At 40.4% G+C, this 16645-nt stretch overlaps 1 protein-coding gene across 2 annotated transcripts in view; it reads right to left on the bottom strand.

The window, feature by feature from the left end:
- The window catches only part of usp24 (ubiquitin specific peptidase 24), a 36474-nt gene that overhangs the window by 194 nt on the left and 19635 nt on the right, over window positions 1–16645 (bottom strand). For both annotated transcript variants that reach the window (XM_077533944.1, XM_077533945.1), the window contains 37 exons: window positions 15738–15846; window positions 15395–15550; window positions 15207–15304; window positions 14990–15085; window positions 14683–14905; window positions 14456–14618; window positions 14064–14225; window positions 13923–13993; window positions 11348–11508; window positions 11220–11281; window positions 10868–11059; window positions 10642–10756; window positions 10400–10544; window positions 10209–10328; window positions 9977–10102; window positions 9797–9895; window positions 9185–9267; window positions 8742–8883; window positions 8540–8659; window positions 8255–8469; window positions 8051–8175; window positions 7828–7969; window positions 6730–6880; window positions 6552–6647; window positions 6362–6465; window positions 6175–6288; window positions 5684–5891; window positions 4364–4453; window positions 4169–4271; window positions 3945–4066; window positions 2922–3035; window positions 2781–2846; window positions 2648–2714; window positions 1521–1599; window positions 1372–1447; window positions 1205–1291; window positions 830–940 (listed from right to left, as the gene is read on the bottom strand). In XM_077533944.1, coding sequence (XP_077390070.1) covers window positions 830–940; window positions 1205–1291; window positions 1372–1447; window positions 1521–1599; window positions 2648–2714; window positions 2781–2846; window positions 2922–3035; window positions 3945–4066; window positions 4169–4271; window positions 4364–4453; window positions 5684–5891; window positions 6175–6288; window positions 6362–6465; window positions 6552–6647; window positions 6730–6880; window positions 7828–7969; window positions 8051–8175; window positions 8255–8469; window positions 8540–8659; window positions 8742–8883; window positions 9185–9267; window positions 9797–9895; window positions 9977–10102; window positions 10209–10328; window positions 10400–10544; window positions 10642–10756; window positions 10868–11059; window positions 11220–11281; window positions 11348–11508; window positions 13923–13993; window positions 14064–14225; window positions 14456–14618; window positions 14683–14905; window positions 14990–15085; window positions 15207–15304; window positions 15395–15550; window positions 15738–15846 — 4513 coding nt within the window. The remainder of the gene's footprint in view (window positions 1–829; window positions 941–1204; window positions 1292–1371; window positions 1448–1520; window positions 1600–2647; window positions 2715–2780; window positions 2847–2921; window positions 3036–3944; window positions 4067–4168; window positions 4272–4363; window positions 4454–5683; window positions 5892–6174; window positions 6289–6361; window positions 6466–6551; window positions 6648–6729; window positions 6881–7827; window positions 7970–8050; window positions 8176–8254; window positions 8470–8539; window positions 8660–8741; window positions 8884–9184; window positions 9268–9796; window positions 9896–9976; window positions 10103–10208; window positions 10329–10399; window positions 10545–10641; window positions 10757–10867; window positions 11060–11219; window positions 11282–11347; window positions 11509–13922; window positions 13994–14063; window positions 14226–14455; window positions 14619–14682; window positions 14906–14989; window positions 15086–15206; window positions 15305–15394; window positions 15551–15737; window positions 15847–16645) is intronic.

The raw sequence follows: 16645 nt of genomic DNA, 5'->3' as shown, positions 1-16645 counted from the left end.
TAATCAACAACAACAAAAAAATAACACAAAATAAATGACAGCGAGCGGTCAAGACGCTTTCAATATAACAATCCTCTTTTGTTTTTAAAAATGCAGAAAGACTTTCGAAGATGATTTTGTTTTACAATCCAGACTGTTCCATAAGCTGATATCGTGAGTTGATATACATCGTTCTTTTTGTTTTGTTCTATATTTTGTTTAGGAGAAAATATGTGTTCCTCTTAATTTATACTCACTTTCCCCTTTTTTTTTTTTTTTTTAAGAAAATGTAATTTGTATATTAACTGGTAACATTTCATGATGGGCTTTAAACATGATTTTAAGACGGTTAAACTCCATCAATTCATTGAATTTTAAAGTATCTAGTTGTATAAATAACGGATTAGTGTGGTCTCTGTATCCACAACCGCAAATGACACGAATTGCATGGTTCTGTAAAATTTAGTGTTGGAAGATAAAAGAATACAGTACGCTTCCTTTTGCATTTTTTTTTTCATACCATGAATACACCATGTTAAAAAAAACTAAATCTAACACTAAAACTAATTAAAACTAGCCTAATTAAAAAATAAATAAATAAAAATTTGAAATGAAACGTGCTTGCCTACTATTTCATATGTTACAGTTGGCTGTATGACAAATTTGGCATCAGAAAAAGAACACTGCAGCTCCGAGTCAGTCTAATTGCACTCGTGGGTGGGAGAAAATTGCCAGTCACATGCTGCCTTCCTGTGTATGCGCGCGCGTGTGTGTGCGCGCGTGTCATCCCACTCACTCGTGCACGTGATTGCGCCCACGTGCCGGCGCTGTCGAGCGGTACACGCTTTACCTGTCTTAGGCTGCGTTCGGCGTTGTCGTTGGCGGGGCTTCCGTCGGATCCGTTGCTGCTGCCCGACTGCTCCTTCTCGTTCAGCAAGGCCGTAGCGTAGGCCAACGTGTCCTTCACGGGTTGCAAACAAAACGCAGACACGTGAGTGTGCGTATGTGTGAGTGTGTTGGTGAAATTAACAGTGGATATAAAAGTCTACACACCCTGGTTCAAATGCCAGATTTTTATAGTATAAAAAAAAGCTCTACCTTGGTCTCATCAGACCACAACAGATTTTTTTGCAACATTTTGAGACCTTACAACCTTAAAAAAACAAAATGAATGTGGTAAATAATTTTCACAATTGCCTTCACTGATGTACGCACGTGTACTGACCTGCGCCGAAATAGTGCGCTGGAAGCTCTTATTGGTGGACGTCTCATTGGACACGTTACTCTGTGGCGTCCAATAATGTTCCGTCATCTGAGGACAGGTGGAGCAAACATGATGATCGTATCCTTGTAAACAATTCATACATTTTGAAAAAGTGCATTGAAGCGTGCCTTCTTTTGTAGCCACTGCACTGCCCAGCTCCAGTGACCAGAAAGGTCCTTGAAATAATCCTTGGCTGGAGCACACCTGGTGGCAAAAAAAAAAAAGGGAGTTATCTTACTTGTACATATAATATGGATTTGAATGAATCACTACCAACTTCTGGGCCAGCGTGACCAAAAACTTGACACACTGGTAGCAACGTCTGCTGTCCACGTTGTTGCTCTGGTGCATCAAAGCTGCGGGCGCAAGATTACATTTTAGTCCAAAGCTTTACTTTACTTGACTCATTGAGCCATTTTCAGGAGTAAAAAGTTAATATTTGTGTCTATAATTAATGTGGTAACTTCATTTATCGTTCCCTCGTTTATCGCGGGTGTATTACGTTCCAAAATCTACCTGCGATGATTGAAATCCATGTTAATTAAAAAAAAAAAAAAATCAGTTACTTATATAGATTTTCCTTTTTTTATATATATATTTTTCTTATTGGCATGATTTTTACTTTATTATAAATGCTTTTTCATTCACAATATATGTTCTTTTTCCATTTCCATTCATTTTTATTAAAAGTATGTTTATTATTTATTTATTACAGTATACAGCACAGTAGCCTATATATTTTTTTATTTATTATGTTTTGTCATTTCGGTATTATTTTTAGTTTATTATGAATGCTTTTCCATTCATATATATATATTTTTTTAATTTACAGTCATTTTTGTCATTAAAAGTACGTATTTTTCATTTACTTGTTATATAGGACAGCAGATATTTTCTATCTCCGTAATGCAATGTTGTGCAATAACGGGACAGACACCATTGGAAAGGTCTCGTCAAGACGTCCCCAGTCGGTTCGAGAGAAACGGCCTCGTAAAAGACCAAAGATATAAACAAACCAAAAAGCATGTTCAAAAAAAAAAAAAAAAAATCATGCTATAAAAAAGATAAAGCCGCGATAAACGAGGGAACACTATACAATTAGTACCTTTAAAATGTAATTTTTCTACTTGCTGTCGACTGATGATGACGTCACCTGTGATGAGGAAGTAGTTAATGGTCAATCATGAATAATGAAGAAAACAGGTGAGCCGTTTGCTACTTCCTCAGCACAGGTGATGTCATCATCAGTTGACAGCAAGTAGAAAAATTACTTTTTAAAAGGTATTAATTGTACATGAAAAATAATGTTAACAAATTCATTCTGGACAAAATATTAACTTTTCATTGGTGAAAACGGCTCATGAGTCAAGTATCCCTTTAAAGGCGAGTCAATCAGTGACTTACCCAGCAGGCCTTTCTCCGACTCAAAAGCATACTTGAGCCTCTGGGACTGCAGAGGGTCTTGCACGACCTGAAGCAGAAAAACCGACGCTCATCAGCATATCGGTGACACGCGCGCGCGCCACTCGCGACTCACCAGGAGCTCCTGCAGCATGTGAAAGACGTTCTTCAACTCGTGGGGCGGCGCCGTCTCCAGCTGCGTCTGCCGGGATACAAAACATTCACAAAAGGTTCAAATCAAATGAAGACACGTTAGAAGTTTGCAAAGGGCTGTCACCTTGAGGAGCTGCAGCACCCCCAAGGAGAAAGGCTCGTTGCAGTAGGAGCAGTAGGTCACCATCTCGATGAGCGGCGTCAACGGGCCCGAAAGCTCACGCATGGCGAACATCACCTGGAGGACAGAAACAGCCTTGTTATGTCATAATTCTCATAAGGACGTGGCAAAAGAACAGAGAGAGGAATGGTTTGGTTGGCTGGTTAGTTAGCTGGATTATTAAAAATGAAAATAACTCATTCGTTAGCTAGATTATTAAAAATGAAAATAACTACACAAACCTTAACACGAGTTAAGGAAAACGCCTTGAATTTTTGGACACAAAAGGTTGACACATGGACCACCGAAGTCAATTAAAGTTGAAAGAAACTACAGAGTGACACAAGAGCCAAGTAAGAATCTTTGACATTTTAGTGTACAAGACAAATGGTAAGGGGGTTGACACATTGGCCAAGGAAATCCGACGTGGTTGCAAAAAACTACACAAGTTGACACAGGGACCAAGAAAGTCGATTTGGGTCTAAGGAACGGCACAGAGGGTTTGAATTCTGGTGTGCTATTGATTTATTGATTTAAAAGCTCTGACCTGACCGCCAAAAACATTTAATAACGCTTAGTAAAATCACGATGTATGCCGCCATAAACCTTAAATGACGTCAACTACTTTTTTTTTAAATCAATTGGAAGCGCAACGTCTAAGTGCAGCGCTGCTGGTAAATGGGTTGTGGAATCAAAAACACCCACTAACTATGGCCAGCAGATGGCAGTATTGTATCTCTTTTCAATAAGCTGCCGGTGTCTGGAATTACAATGAAACTTGTTTTCTTATCTTTTCAATTTTCGCTCATTCAAATTACCTATTTTCAAATGGTGATTAATAAAGAACGGAATAAGGTAGAAACATACTTTATTTTTCTAATGAAAGAACGGCATGAGATCTTTTATGCGGTACCAACCTTGTATGTTGTAAAAGAACATCTCTTTGAATTTTGGTTTTAAAAATGTGACACGTGTGAAGAAAAAGACCTCGAGAAGGTAGGGTTGCCCCTCTGGGGTGAAGACCGTTGCCAGGATGTCTGCATGGAGAGGCAGGAGTGGCGTGGAGGACGGGATGCTGCTGTCGACATACAGGCTGAACCCTTCTGGAGCTGCTCCGACGACGAGGACACGGAACACAATCAGCTGTTTTTTTTTTGTACAAGCGGTTTCGATCTGAAGATTAGGATGGGGGGGGGGGGGCAACGCCTCACCGTGCGTCCGCTGGCAATCGAGGTTCGAGTGCGTTGTGATAAGCGCCAGGGTGCTGTGGAGGTGGAGAAACTCTCGAGCCTGGGCGGGACTCCACCGCCGGTTCTTCGGGGACACGTAGAAGGGCAGATAATGATCGATAACTGCCGATTACACCGAGAGTTTCTTGCGGATCAGGAATGTGAAGAAAAGTCTACCTGGTTATTTTGCCGATTGGGTCCCAGAAGGAAAAGGAGCATCCGACGATAGGCCGAGTGTTTCAACAACAGTTGACAAGCGTCACAACCCTGAGTGAAAACATCAGTTAATAATTGGCACTGCTTTTCTATTAGACAGCCTGTGAAATGATAACCTCAGATTAGGGATAGAGTGCTCCCTCGCTTTCGGTTAGGCTCTAAAAATAAACGAAATCCGCAAAGTAGTTAGCTTTATGTTTCACATTTATTATCAATGTTTTAAGGCTCTTAAAACCCCTCACCACACAGTTTAAACATTTTCTCATAAAGGCATTTACGTTTTCTCACATTTCTTTCGTATTAAAGATTCTCAATGTTCAAAGTTCAAGCCTTCATCTATTTTATAAAATATGTACATTACTGTAAAAACTACAGGCAAGATTCCACAAAAAAAAAAAAAAGTCTGCGATACAGCGAGGCCCCGAAAAGTGAACTGCGTTATAGCGAGGAAACACTGCAGACCGATTATGGGCTGGGCCGATTATCAGCGCAGATATTTAGCATTTTGATGAATATCATTATCAGACATTTTGAAGAATCATACAGCCGAGAATAGATCCATTTAAAAAAAAAAGAAAAAAAAGAAAGTGTCCCGTAATTAAGGGAACTAATTATGTAAATGTTCATAGATGCTTCTGACCCTGGGAACGACTGTCTTTGTTTGAAATTAAAACTATATAAGTAAAATTTTAATACTTTCAGATATTTTGAAATAAAAAAATTAATAATTTAATTTAAATTTTTATTTTTTATTTTATTTTTTAAACTGTATTTACTGATGAAAAAAAGACAGGGAGCTATTTTAGTTTTTATTTAACTTTCGAAAACATGCTATGCCCCCTGGAAGATTTCTGAACTTTTCGTTAGATTTGTAAAACAAAGATGTCTATTGACTTTTTTTTTTTTTTTACTCCATTTTACGAACCCTACACAAGACGTTGTTCAATAAACATATGCTTAAAAAATAATTACATTAATTAAATAAGAGCTGGAGTATGTATTTTTTATTATTTTTTTATGCCAATATTTTCCCTTTTAGTGAAAATATATATCGGCTTCAAATATCAGTTATCGGCATCCTTGACTCTTGATGAATAATCGGTATCGGCCCTAAAAAACAAAAAAAAAAAAAACCCCAAAAAAACAAAAAACAAAAAAACGTCTACCTAAAACAGTGTCAAAACATTATCTAGTGTTAAAGCAATTAAAAAAAAAAAATCCCAATTGTTCCTATTTTAAGATATTATAAAGCACTGGCATGTGTGTACCCGACTTTGTTACCTTCTGAGAGAAGTTACTGAAGAGGCTGAAGTACTGCGCGCAGTTCTTGACGTTCTCGGGAACGTCCTTGTCCAGCAGCGAGAGCAAGGCATCAGTCAGGCCGTCCAGGCCCGGGTCGGCAAAGTGCAGCGCGCTCTCCAGGGTCTTCTCCAGGATGGACGCAACCACCACCCGCACCTCCCTCATGCCGCACTCCAGCAGACAAATCCTTCAAAGGAGGATGGAAATCAAGAAACAAAAAACAAGTTCATGAAATCATGTTGTTCAGATTACCTTTGCATTGGACCGCCTTGAAATTAGCATATTTATCCCTCGAATATCTACTATTATGGCATAAAATTTTATATCATCAACTTATTGAAAATGGGACTTAAAAATGGCTCTTTCAGCATGGCATACATTTTCCCATGTAAAACCAAGCTGGCAACTGTCTTTATAATTATTAATATAAATGATATAAAAACGGCCCATAAAGGCTACGTAATTCCCACCTGGTCATCTCCCGCCCCTCAGATCCAATCAGGTACTGAACCATCCACTGGCAGGCGGCGCTGCTCTTTGACAGCAAAATTTCCACGGTGGCCATCCACTCCTCGGTGTCCACGCTGTGTAAGGAGGAGATCGTCAGATAAACGCGGCCGCTCAGGTGAGAACTCTTTGTGTACGTTATGCTCGTACCGGAGCTTCTTTTTAGTGTGCAGGTAGGTGTGGAGGAGGAAGTGGACGGCCAGCTGGAGACTTTCTTTGGCCATGGCCTGGTAGTCGGGGTGCTTCAGCTTGGTCTGGAGCAAAAACAAATGAGCTTGCAACATCAGCAAATCATTTTTGGACAATCATATTCCATCCACATAAGCGCATAAAGCCATACTGCATTGACGGAGGCCAGGCAGTGCGTGAAGTTGAAGTAGTCGCTGTTGTAGACGTCTCTGTTCCTCATGAACTTGAGATTCTCGTCCCTCACCACCTACTCGGGGGAAAGGGGACATGACCGGAGGTCAAGAGGGCGACTACGTCGGTAAAATAGGCGGGGGGAGCTCGATGCTCACCTGGTAGATGCTGGCGGGCATCTTCTCCACAAACAGGCCCTTCTTCTCACCCTTGCGCACCAGGCGGGTGAGCAGGGTGAGGCGGTCGTTGTTGGCTCTGGGTGGGCGAGGCGACGACTGCGGCGAGACGTCGGGCGAGGAGGGCGCGGACCTAAAAAACGGACATGGTAGAATTAGGGATGTAATGATACCGGTAATATCGTGATATCGCGATATTAAAACTGCCACAATATATCGTCGTCGTCATGTCACAATATTAACTCATTCACTCCCAGCCATTTTCACAGAAGCAATCCCGTTCGCTCCCGGCTGTTTTACTGGATTTGACTGATTTTGAAAGGTCCACAGAATATTGTGTTCGATTGCTATAAAGGCATGGAACCTATCAAAACAAAGATTAAAGTCTCTTCTTTCATCAGGAAAAAAAAATATGTTTCTATCTGTTTCCGTTTTGCAGCAATTAGCATTAGAAGAGAGCTAAGTGTCATCAGTTTTCACAAATCTATTCAAAATTGTACGTAATTGAGCTTTTCTACATGGCCCCGGTTGATCTTCTTTGCTCTGCTGCCACCTGCTGGCCGTTTGTGTAATAACTACCATTTCTGCAACCGTTCTTTGCAGTTGAGAGGCTGCATCAAAGCCTTCTGTATGCTCTAGCATTAAAAAAAAAAAAAAAAAAAACGTATAAATACGTCGTTGAGACAGAACATTAAAAAAAACAAACGTATTTAAACGTTATTGGGAGCAAATGAGTTAAAAGCAGCACATCTGCTAAAAAAAAATTGTACAGTTCTAGCACCCTCTGGCAGTTTAAATTTCACAAGGCATGTTTTGGCCCTTCTATGTTTAAAATCCACACTAATGGTCAGATGAAGGGGAACGTAAGATGCTTGTGAACCGACTCAATATGTGGAGGATCTCAATGTGTGATTGCATTAGCAAAAAATAGTTGGCCGATTAAATAGTTGTCAAAATTTTATTGGCCTAAAAAAAACCCCCCAAAAAACAAATGGATAAGGCCCTACTTCTAAGTATAGCGTGTGATAAAATGTAAAAAAATAAATAAAATTCTAGATGTAAGAAGTGACGTTCACTCACAGTGTGAGGTCCTCCGCTTCCTGCCTCATGATGCTCACTCTGCTTTTTTTGGGCAGGACAGGTGAGTTTTGCTCGCTGATTTTCTGATAAAACAACATGTAGGCATTCCAGTATCTCCTTCTCACGTCCGGGTAGGGGTTGGCTGCAAACAAAACAAACGCACACACAAAATTCAAGACTTTGCTAATGTCATTTACACACACCTAAAGGGTATGTTGCTCACACTGGTCGTAAACTTTGGGTCGATACTCTCCTCCGAAGCACTCGTACTCCAGCGTTTCGTCGTTCATGTCGAACTCCTCCACCACGTTGTCGTTGAACTTGTACCAACGTCCACGTGAGCTGCCGCTGCGCACAGAAACATGAGCACTATGAAGCTATTTTTGTCATACACTGTCCATGAAGAATATGAAGAAGCTCTCCTTACCGTCTATCTTTAATAAAGGAGTAGTAGTGCCCGGCGTGCGCCTGACCGCTGTGGACCACCACGCCCACCAGCTCGTAGTTCTCCGAAATGGTGACCTTCTTCCTGGGTGATCCGCCCGACGCGCCATCGCCTCGCCCTTCGCCGCCGTCCCCGCTGCAGTCTTGACGCGCCATGCCGGACACAGTGTACGGCTCCATGTTTAGCACCCAGGGGAACTGCAAACACGGACGGTTTACACCTGTTTTCCCTCAACATGGACAAATAACATCCTCGTTTGATACGCACCCGAATCTGTTCGTCATATTTGATGGAGCGTCCGCTTTCCCAATCAAAGCCGAAGCGCATGAGATGGATGCAGAGAACACTGGGAAGGGACTTGATGCACGTCCTCTTTACCGTGGTCCTCTGTTCATGTCAATACAAGAGATATTCTAGGAACGTTTGACACAAAAATCGTGAAGCGACACAAAGTGATGCATTTACGTGCCTTTTCCTTGCATTTCTCACAGTAGTAAGCGTTGCTGCCCTCCAGCACCTCCCCTCGGACAAACTGGTCCAGTGAGATCTCCAGACTCTGGCAGGACGTTACGCCAAGGTTCAGCGCCATGAACGTCTCTTCACGCTCGTACCTGCAATCCAGTTTTGCACGCACACAAACAAATACTGTATTGACATTCTTTTTTATTATGCTTTTATACAATAGAGTATTATTTTTCTTTATCAAAAACACATATACAATTAAAATTGTATTTCTTTTGGGTCTGGAACAGATTAAAGCCATTTTAATTAATTTTACTGACAATAGTGAGATTCAAGTGTATTATAAGAATAAAGCAACTTTTTTTTTTTTTTTATCAGCTCCTATGAGATTGTACAGGTGTACCTAATGTTGTGGCCACAGTGAGAGCACCATCATAATTCATGACTTACCGATGAGGACAGTCTTTGCAGATTTTTTGGTCGGAAAAGATGCCCTGAAATGTGTTTTTGAAGATTTGCTCTCGGCCCATTTTCTGGCAGAAGGGAAAAGTCATATGTAACACATTGTAACAAACGGCTTATATTAACTCATTCAAACCCAATGTTTAAATACATTTTTAATACTTTGTCCTGCACTCCCAAGAACGTATTTATACGTTTTTTTGTTTGTTTGTTTTTGTGTTTTATGCTAGAGCATACAGAAGGCTTTGATACAGATTCTGACATGAAGAGGTAACTTACAGCAATGGTAGTTATTACGGAAAAAAAATAAATAAATGGCCAGCAGGTGGGAGCAGAGTATAAGAGATGCATCAGGGCCATTTTGCAAGCCACAAGCTCTTGTTCCCAGTGTTTACAACATGTTTGTGAATAATGATCACACTTAACTATATTTTAATGATAATTGCTACAAAATGGAAACAGATACAAACATACTTTTTTTCCTGACGAAAGAAGAACTAGGGACTTGCAAAATCTGTCAAAATCCAGTAAAACAACCGGGAGCGGGGATTGCTTCAGTGAAAATGACTGGGAGTGAATCATTTTAGATGACCATCATACCTTGAGATGTTCATCAAGCTGGTCCACCAGGCTGGTGAAGAATTCATACGCGTCCTGCTGCTCTCGAACGTACAGCTCTTTGTTCCACATCTTGAAGATCTAAAACACACCAATTTAAATGTTACAGAAAATGTAACAATAATAATAGTGAGAAACACATTTTTGTCAGTTCCCAAATACCTTCCAGAAGTTCTCCGGGACGTAGTACTGCAGTTTGCTCTCCATGAGGTGACCAAACAAAGACTGAACCTGGTAGAAGACGCTCTCATCGGGCTGGTCTGTGTCATCCTCAATGGACAGGAACGCCTTCAGAAACAATCACATGAATGCCAATAAAACAAAACAAAAAACAAAACAACAACAAAAATATAGATAAAAAAACAAAAAAACAAAAACAGAACACCACGTGTACCTCTGGTAAGCCCGGCTGCATGTATAGCTGCTGGAAAACAGCATTCATATAACACGTGGCTCCACCGTTCTTCAGGCCCACAAAACCCGAAACCGAGCGGCTCTCTACGGGGGGAAGATACTGACATGGGCGAGATTAAAGTTAAACTTCACCGCTTGCTTATAAGTAAGTATCCGATATCGGTGCCATACATCAAACTCTTTACAGAGCGACGGGTCCGACTGGTGGTGCATGGAGAGCAACTCTCTGGTGATCAGTCGCAGGTTGGAGAGCGAGCTGTCGGCCAGCATCACCAGGACCTCGTAGGCCGCCAAACGGCTGCTGGCTGTGCTGCACCTGGTGAGACAGTACAGACCTTAAGCAGGGTGTAATTTGATCTTGTTTTGATAAGCCTGAATGGTTATCTTGTGGTGCAGTTGTGTGAACACCTTACTTGGGGTGGAAATCGTGGCTGGGGGCCGGGGAGGCGGTGGAGTTGGAGGTGTTGATGATGATGCGTGACGCTCGGAACAGGAAGTCATCCAGCAGCTGCTGGATCAGCGACGGGCCTGCGAAGAGAGCCCGGCAAGGTCATATGACGCACACGCGCAATTTTTTTTTTTTTTTTCATAGTGTCACAGTTAGGTGTCCCAAAACTTTTGTCCCCGCATGCTACTTACCGAGATGTTCCTTCTCCTTGCCGCAAAGCGAGAGCAAGGTCTTGATGAGCCGCAGGTGTCCCGCCAGGAGGATGTTGTCCGCCTCGCTGGTCTCCATCTCCGAGCTCCAGCTGGGCTCGAAGTTGTCCAGCCAAGAGATTTCGTCCTCCAGCATGCTGGCGGTGATGACATGTGACGCCTCCATCTCCGTAGCTGCATGGGGTAAGCGGTAGGGTGGCGAGAGACAAACGATAAGCGATTTGAGCACCCTTAATGTGCAAACTTTTTAACTCGAGGTCTTGAATACGATGAACTCCCGTTTATACAAGAATCTCACAATAAAAAGACGATATAAAATGACTTTAAATCTTACTTGTTAGATCATCCAGTAGCTGACATCGCAGGTCGAAGTATTCCGTGCACTGGGACAGCAATCTGAGGATGAAATCGAACCGACAGCATTAGTGCCTTGCACTTTCTGACCTCTTTCCTAAGATTTACCTCTGGTTGACTCCTCTCATAACCGACGTGGGACTCCACAGTGGCAGCTGAGCAGTGAGGATGACGGAGAGCAGGAACAAGTTGGGTTTCTGCACGTCAGCGAAGCCTGACGTGTCTGATTGGCTGAGAGTGTACAGCTGGTCACAGGCCACGCGGCGGATCTGAAAGAGAAGCAGTTACTAAATTATTTAATCAGCACTTTTAGGACAGTGTTTCCCAACAATCATTGAGTCAACTGTCAAGGCACAATTTTTAAAAATGGAAAAATCTCACAGCATACCACCAAAAAAAATATCAAAAACATGTACTGTCTATATACTTGTATTGAAATAATTATGATCTCATATCAATTTACTCACAAATTTATTTACTCAGAGCAAGGTTATATTAGTTTTAGATAAGTAAAACTAACATTATATAATTATAGCAAAAATGTCCATTGTCTTCGTAATTAATTTATTGCATGAGCTTTTGGGGATGATTTTAAATGTAATTTTAAGTAGATTTATTTTGATATTAACCAGAATAAGAATGATTGAAAATGTGTCACACAGAAGTGATCTAGCAGTAGCCAATACAAAAGCACCTTCAGATGATGTCGCCCCCATGGTGTTTATTTGAATATTGCATACAAGTAATACACATAAAAATAAATAAATAAATAAATAAAAAATAAAAAATAAAAACAAAAATATAAAACTAGCTAAAACTAAGCATTTATTAAAATAAGTAAAACTAATAAAAACTAATTAAAACCACACTGAAAACTAATTAAAACTAACTAAAAAACTAAAACTAAAAAACTCAAAATGAAATAAAACTAACTAAAATGAAAATTCCAAAACTATAATAACCTTGACTCAGTGTAAAACTTGAAAAGCTATTATTAATTTTTATTGAATTATTATTTATAATATTAAATTATTTTTAAGAGTGGCGTGGTCAATGTTACAACTGGTTTTATGTTTATTGGAATATTTTAATGTTACAATAATTTAACACTTTAGGCCCGTGCCCGTGAGCACAAGGTGGCCCCGAAGGACCACACGAGTTGCGCGCGGGCCTGTTCTAAAATAGTTCACCAAGGATGAGGCATTGAGATTTTCTCGGAATGCTGTAGAATTAATTATTTGAAAATGTTAACGATGGCAGAGTGCTATAGAAATAAAGTGTTCCATATTGACATTTAACTGTCCTAATTATTGTGAGGAAATCATCAACATGATTGACATCTCACATTTGAATATCATTAATTATGAATAATGGCATATAATGTTACATAAGGTAATTCGATCCAAGAAGTAGCTTTCGGTCTCGAAAAGGTTGTGTTAATTGCACTTTCCGCCATCTAGTGGAAAAGCATTTACTTGCTCTCTCAGGGATGTCACTGGCATAAATAGATGAACAAAGATAAGTATATTGAAATTTGATAATTTAAAAAAAAAAATGTACCTGATGTTCTAAGCGGCTGAGAATCACTTTCTCATGGCGTGGAAATAAGTCTTTGTTAGGGAAAATTGACTTGCACCTAATTAACTCATTCACTGCCAATGACGACTATAGACGTCAAAAATCCAAGCAAACAGCCAGTGCAAATTTTGACAAGAAATTTGAATTTAGTTTTAGTTATACATTGTTTTCATTCAGAGTTATTAATCACAATTGTTATTAACTCATTTGCTCCCAAAGACGTATTTATACGTTTTTTGTATTTTTTATGCTAGAGCATACAAAAGGCTTTCATGCAGCCTCTGAACTGAAGAGAACGCTTGAATCAAAAGTGGTTATTACAAAAACGGCCAGCAGGTGGCAGCAGAGTATAAGAGATCAACTGGGGCCATGTTGCAAAAAACTCTTTTCCTCACTGTTTTAAACAGATTTTTGAATAATGATTAAACTTAGCTATATTCCAATGCTAATTGCTGCAAAACTGAAACATAAAAATATTTTTTTTTCCTAATGAAAGTAGAGATGCTAAACCTTCTTTTGGTAGGTTCCATGTTTTTACAACAAATAGAACACAATATTCTGTGGGCCTTTGCAAAATCAGTCAAAATCCAGTAGAACAGCTGGGAGTGAATGAGTTAATAACAACAATGACAACAATTTCATTACTAAGTGCTCCCATCGTGCATAGTGATTGGTCTTGGTCTTATTGAGACCACAAACTGGGTCTCGACCTCCAGAAGTCAATTTAGTCGACTAAAATTGCTCTTTATTTTTTTCGACTAAAGTTGGATTAAAACTCAAATACAATCAGGTGACTAAGTTATGACTAAGGCTTTAATTATATTTAGTCAGAAGAATATAACTAAAACTAAATTGAAATTTCTTTTTTTTTTTAATTAAAATTTTGATTTAATTTTATTTAATTTTATTTTTGACGTCTATAGTCGTCATTGGCAGTGAATGAGTTAATCGGGTGTCTGGAGTGCAAGCCCTCCCAACAAGTGTGAAATTAAACAACTAGGTTTGGGACAATGTGTCAGTGAGGCATTCAGTACACCTATCCCACTATTACAGAAATGTTAGAAAGCTGAGAAAGAAACACAAGTCTCCTTGAAATGCAGTTTACCTCTCCGCTGGGAGATCCCAGCAGCACATCAATGATGAAGTCGTTGACAGAAGGCAGGTTGTAAAAAGAGGCTGCGGAGAGAAAACAAACATGAGACACAGAGCGAGGGGCTGCGAGCAGGACTTGCGGCTTGATTCTTACACAGCTGCTGACAGCGTAGCTGCAGGCAGGTGACCAGGAGCGACAGAGCCTCGCGAGCGATGATGGCGTCTTTGGTGGAGACGCTCTGCTGCCGGACGCAAATGCCGGCGTGCAGTGCGGTTGGCGTGGTCTCTCCCTCGCTGCTGGAGCTGCAGTTACTTCCTGCATACACCAAACAAATTGTTAGCATGGTGACTAATAGCCTTCTTCAGCATTTTCTCTTTGGATAACTACAGAATATTGGAGTAATCTTAGAAAAGATGCATTTTATATATTGAAATATTATAAAATATTATTATATTATATATTAAAATACCGTGATCTAATCCCTTAAAAGGAATTCCCATGTTTCCTTGACAAATCCACCTTCTATCTAGAATGCAATCTCTCACCTGTGCTACTGACTCTGGTGCGCACCCCCTGAGATAGAAGTGAGACATGAGTCTCTCTGATTGGCTGCGGGCTGCCGACAAGATCCAGCCGCCCTGCCGCCGCCGCCCAGGTCAGTCGCATGAAACAGGCTACGGTGGAGGTGAAGTCGCCTACCTCCATGGTCTGGAACAGAAAGGAGCACGCGTGTTGTCGCTGAAAACTCCAAAGACAATTTATCCCGCGTTACCTGAATAGCCACACGGGCGGCGGGTATGATCTCCTCCACTCTGATGGACGAGCGCTCAGACAGCGACATCTGCCTGTATGAGGACTTCTCCGGCGTCGCGCAGAGAGACAGCTGGCGGCCTGCGCGGCCCGCGTTGCGGAACGGGCGCGACGACAGCGCCTCGCCGTCCCGGATGACATCATCATCTAGTGCCATGGGCATACTCTGACCAACCAGAAGGAACCTGTGGTCAATAAAAAATAAAATAGTTCAGCACGGGAGATCTGATTCTCGGGCGCCCTATGATGCGTTGGACAGTCTGCTGCACCTGGCCAACTGAAGACAGATGGAGTAGACGCCTTGTCGGGTCTCATAGTCCACCTCTGATGGGATGGAGTCTCTTTGCATAACATTCACCACCAGACTGCAAGTAAACAGAGGCTACTTTTAGGAGAAGAACAAAAGAGAATTTTCTGGGGCTTGTATTCCAATTCAGCCACCCCACCTTTCATATTAACTATTTCCAAATACTGTATGTGTCATACCTGAGGCCTCCTGCTTTGAGGAAGTTGTCACAGAAGGACTTGCTGCTGGTTTTAGCCATCTCATCATCAGATGTGGGCATGAGTTTTGAACTCAGCACCTGAGGCGTAAATGATTACAATAATAACAATAATTTACTATAATACTTTATTAGATTGAAGCTGATTTTCTGTGTGTCTATGTCACCTACCTCGAGGTTGTAAAGCACTCTAAAGGTAGACATGCCCGGGGCCGAGGACCTGAACAAAGACTCCAAGATGGACGCGGCGCTGGGTTGATGCTGATTTTTGGAGGCCATAGATGGTGAGCGAGAGCCGGTCCCCTGGCCAAGGGTGAACAACGTCTTCTAAAAGAAGGATAAACAGAGTCTGACTGCAAAGTGGCAACATGCTGCCTCTCACAGGTCAGTCTTGGTACTACAACTTAACATTGTCATGTGAGGTTTGCTGTTTTCTTGAGTAAATCACACACTAAAAATGAAATAGGTTTAACATTTATAGTTGCCACTCAAAAACTAAGATGGCCGTCTTTACCTGATGGCTCCATACGCTGGATTCTTTGGGGACAAAGTTGTCAAGAGCGTCCTGCACCTCAGGATCTGTTGGGATCAGGAGGAGCAGCTTTCTTACACGTAGAGTGATCCTGTAAAAAAGAGACATTTTATTGTCAGCTGACCTGACTTCTTTCTGATATATAGGTGTATTTCAATAAATCAGACTGTCTACGGTATTACAGTAGTTCAATTTAAAAAGCCAAAGTTAAATATTATACTGCAAACCCCACCTATTTGCTGAGGATAGGGACCAAAGATTAATACTAATTTTTTAACTATACATTTGCACCTTTTTTAAAATTTAAAATAACCAATGTAATAAATTTTGTTTCATCCAAAAGGAACTTGAATAATTATTGTTTCAAAGAATTTTATTTGTCTTAATATTTTTTATGCTTAAAAATTTTCTTGTTTTGTACCAAAAAAAAAAAAAAAAAAAAAAAAAAAAAAAAAAGATCGTCCTATATACACAGTGCACATGCTGCACTCCGACTTCAGGTTTTTGCCAATGTGAACGAATTAATAAATAAATAAATATTATTATAAATTCTGTTTGGTTCCAAATTAACTTACATAATTATAATGTTTCTATTTGTTATTGGTCTTAATATTTTTAAATACGTAAACATTTTCTTGTTTTCTACCAAAAAATACTCGTTTGAATAATTGTGATTTCAATTATTGCCAAAATAATCGGGATTATTATTTTTTCTATAATCAAGCAGCCCTAATTAACACCCCCCATTAAAAGTGTTTGGATGCGTATGTACATGTGAATAAAATGCCCCTTAACTTCCCCTCACAACCAATGCTAAGTTTGGCTCCTCCCCAAAAACACACAAAAAAATGTTAGTTCCTCAGTCTAAATGTTTCACTACAAAATACCCC

The sequence above is a fragment of the Festucalex cinctus genome, chromosome 10 (assembly GCF_051991245.1).
Source record: "Festucalex cinctus isolate MCC-2025b chromosome 10, RoL_Fcin_1.0, whole genome shotgun sequence".
In the NCBI taxonomy this organism is placed as follows: Eukaryota; Metazoa; Chordata; class Actinopteri; order Syngnathiformes; family Syngnathidae; genus Festucalex; species Festucalex cinctus.
The sequence above is the reverse complement of the archived record's forward strand: the minus strand, read 5'-3'. Positions and strand labels throughout refer to the sequence as shown.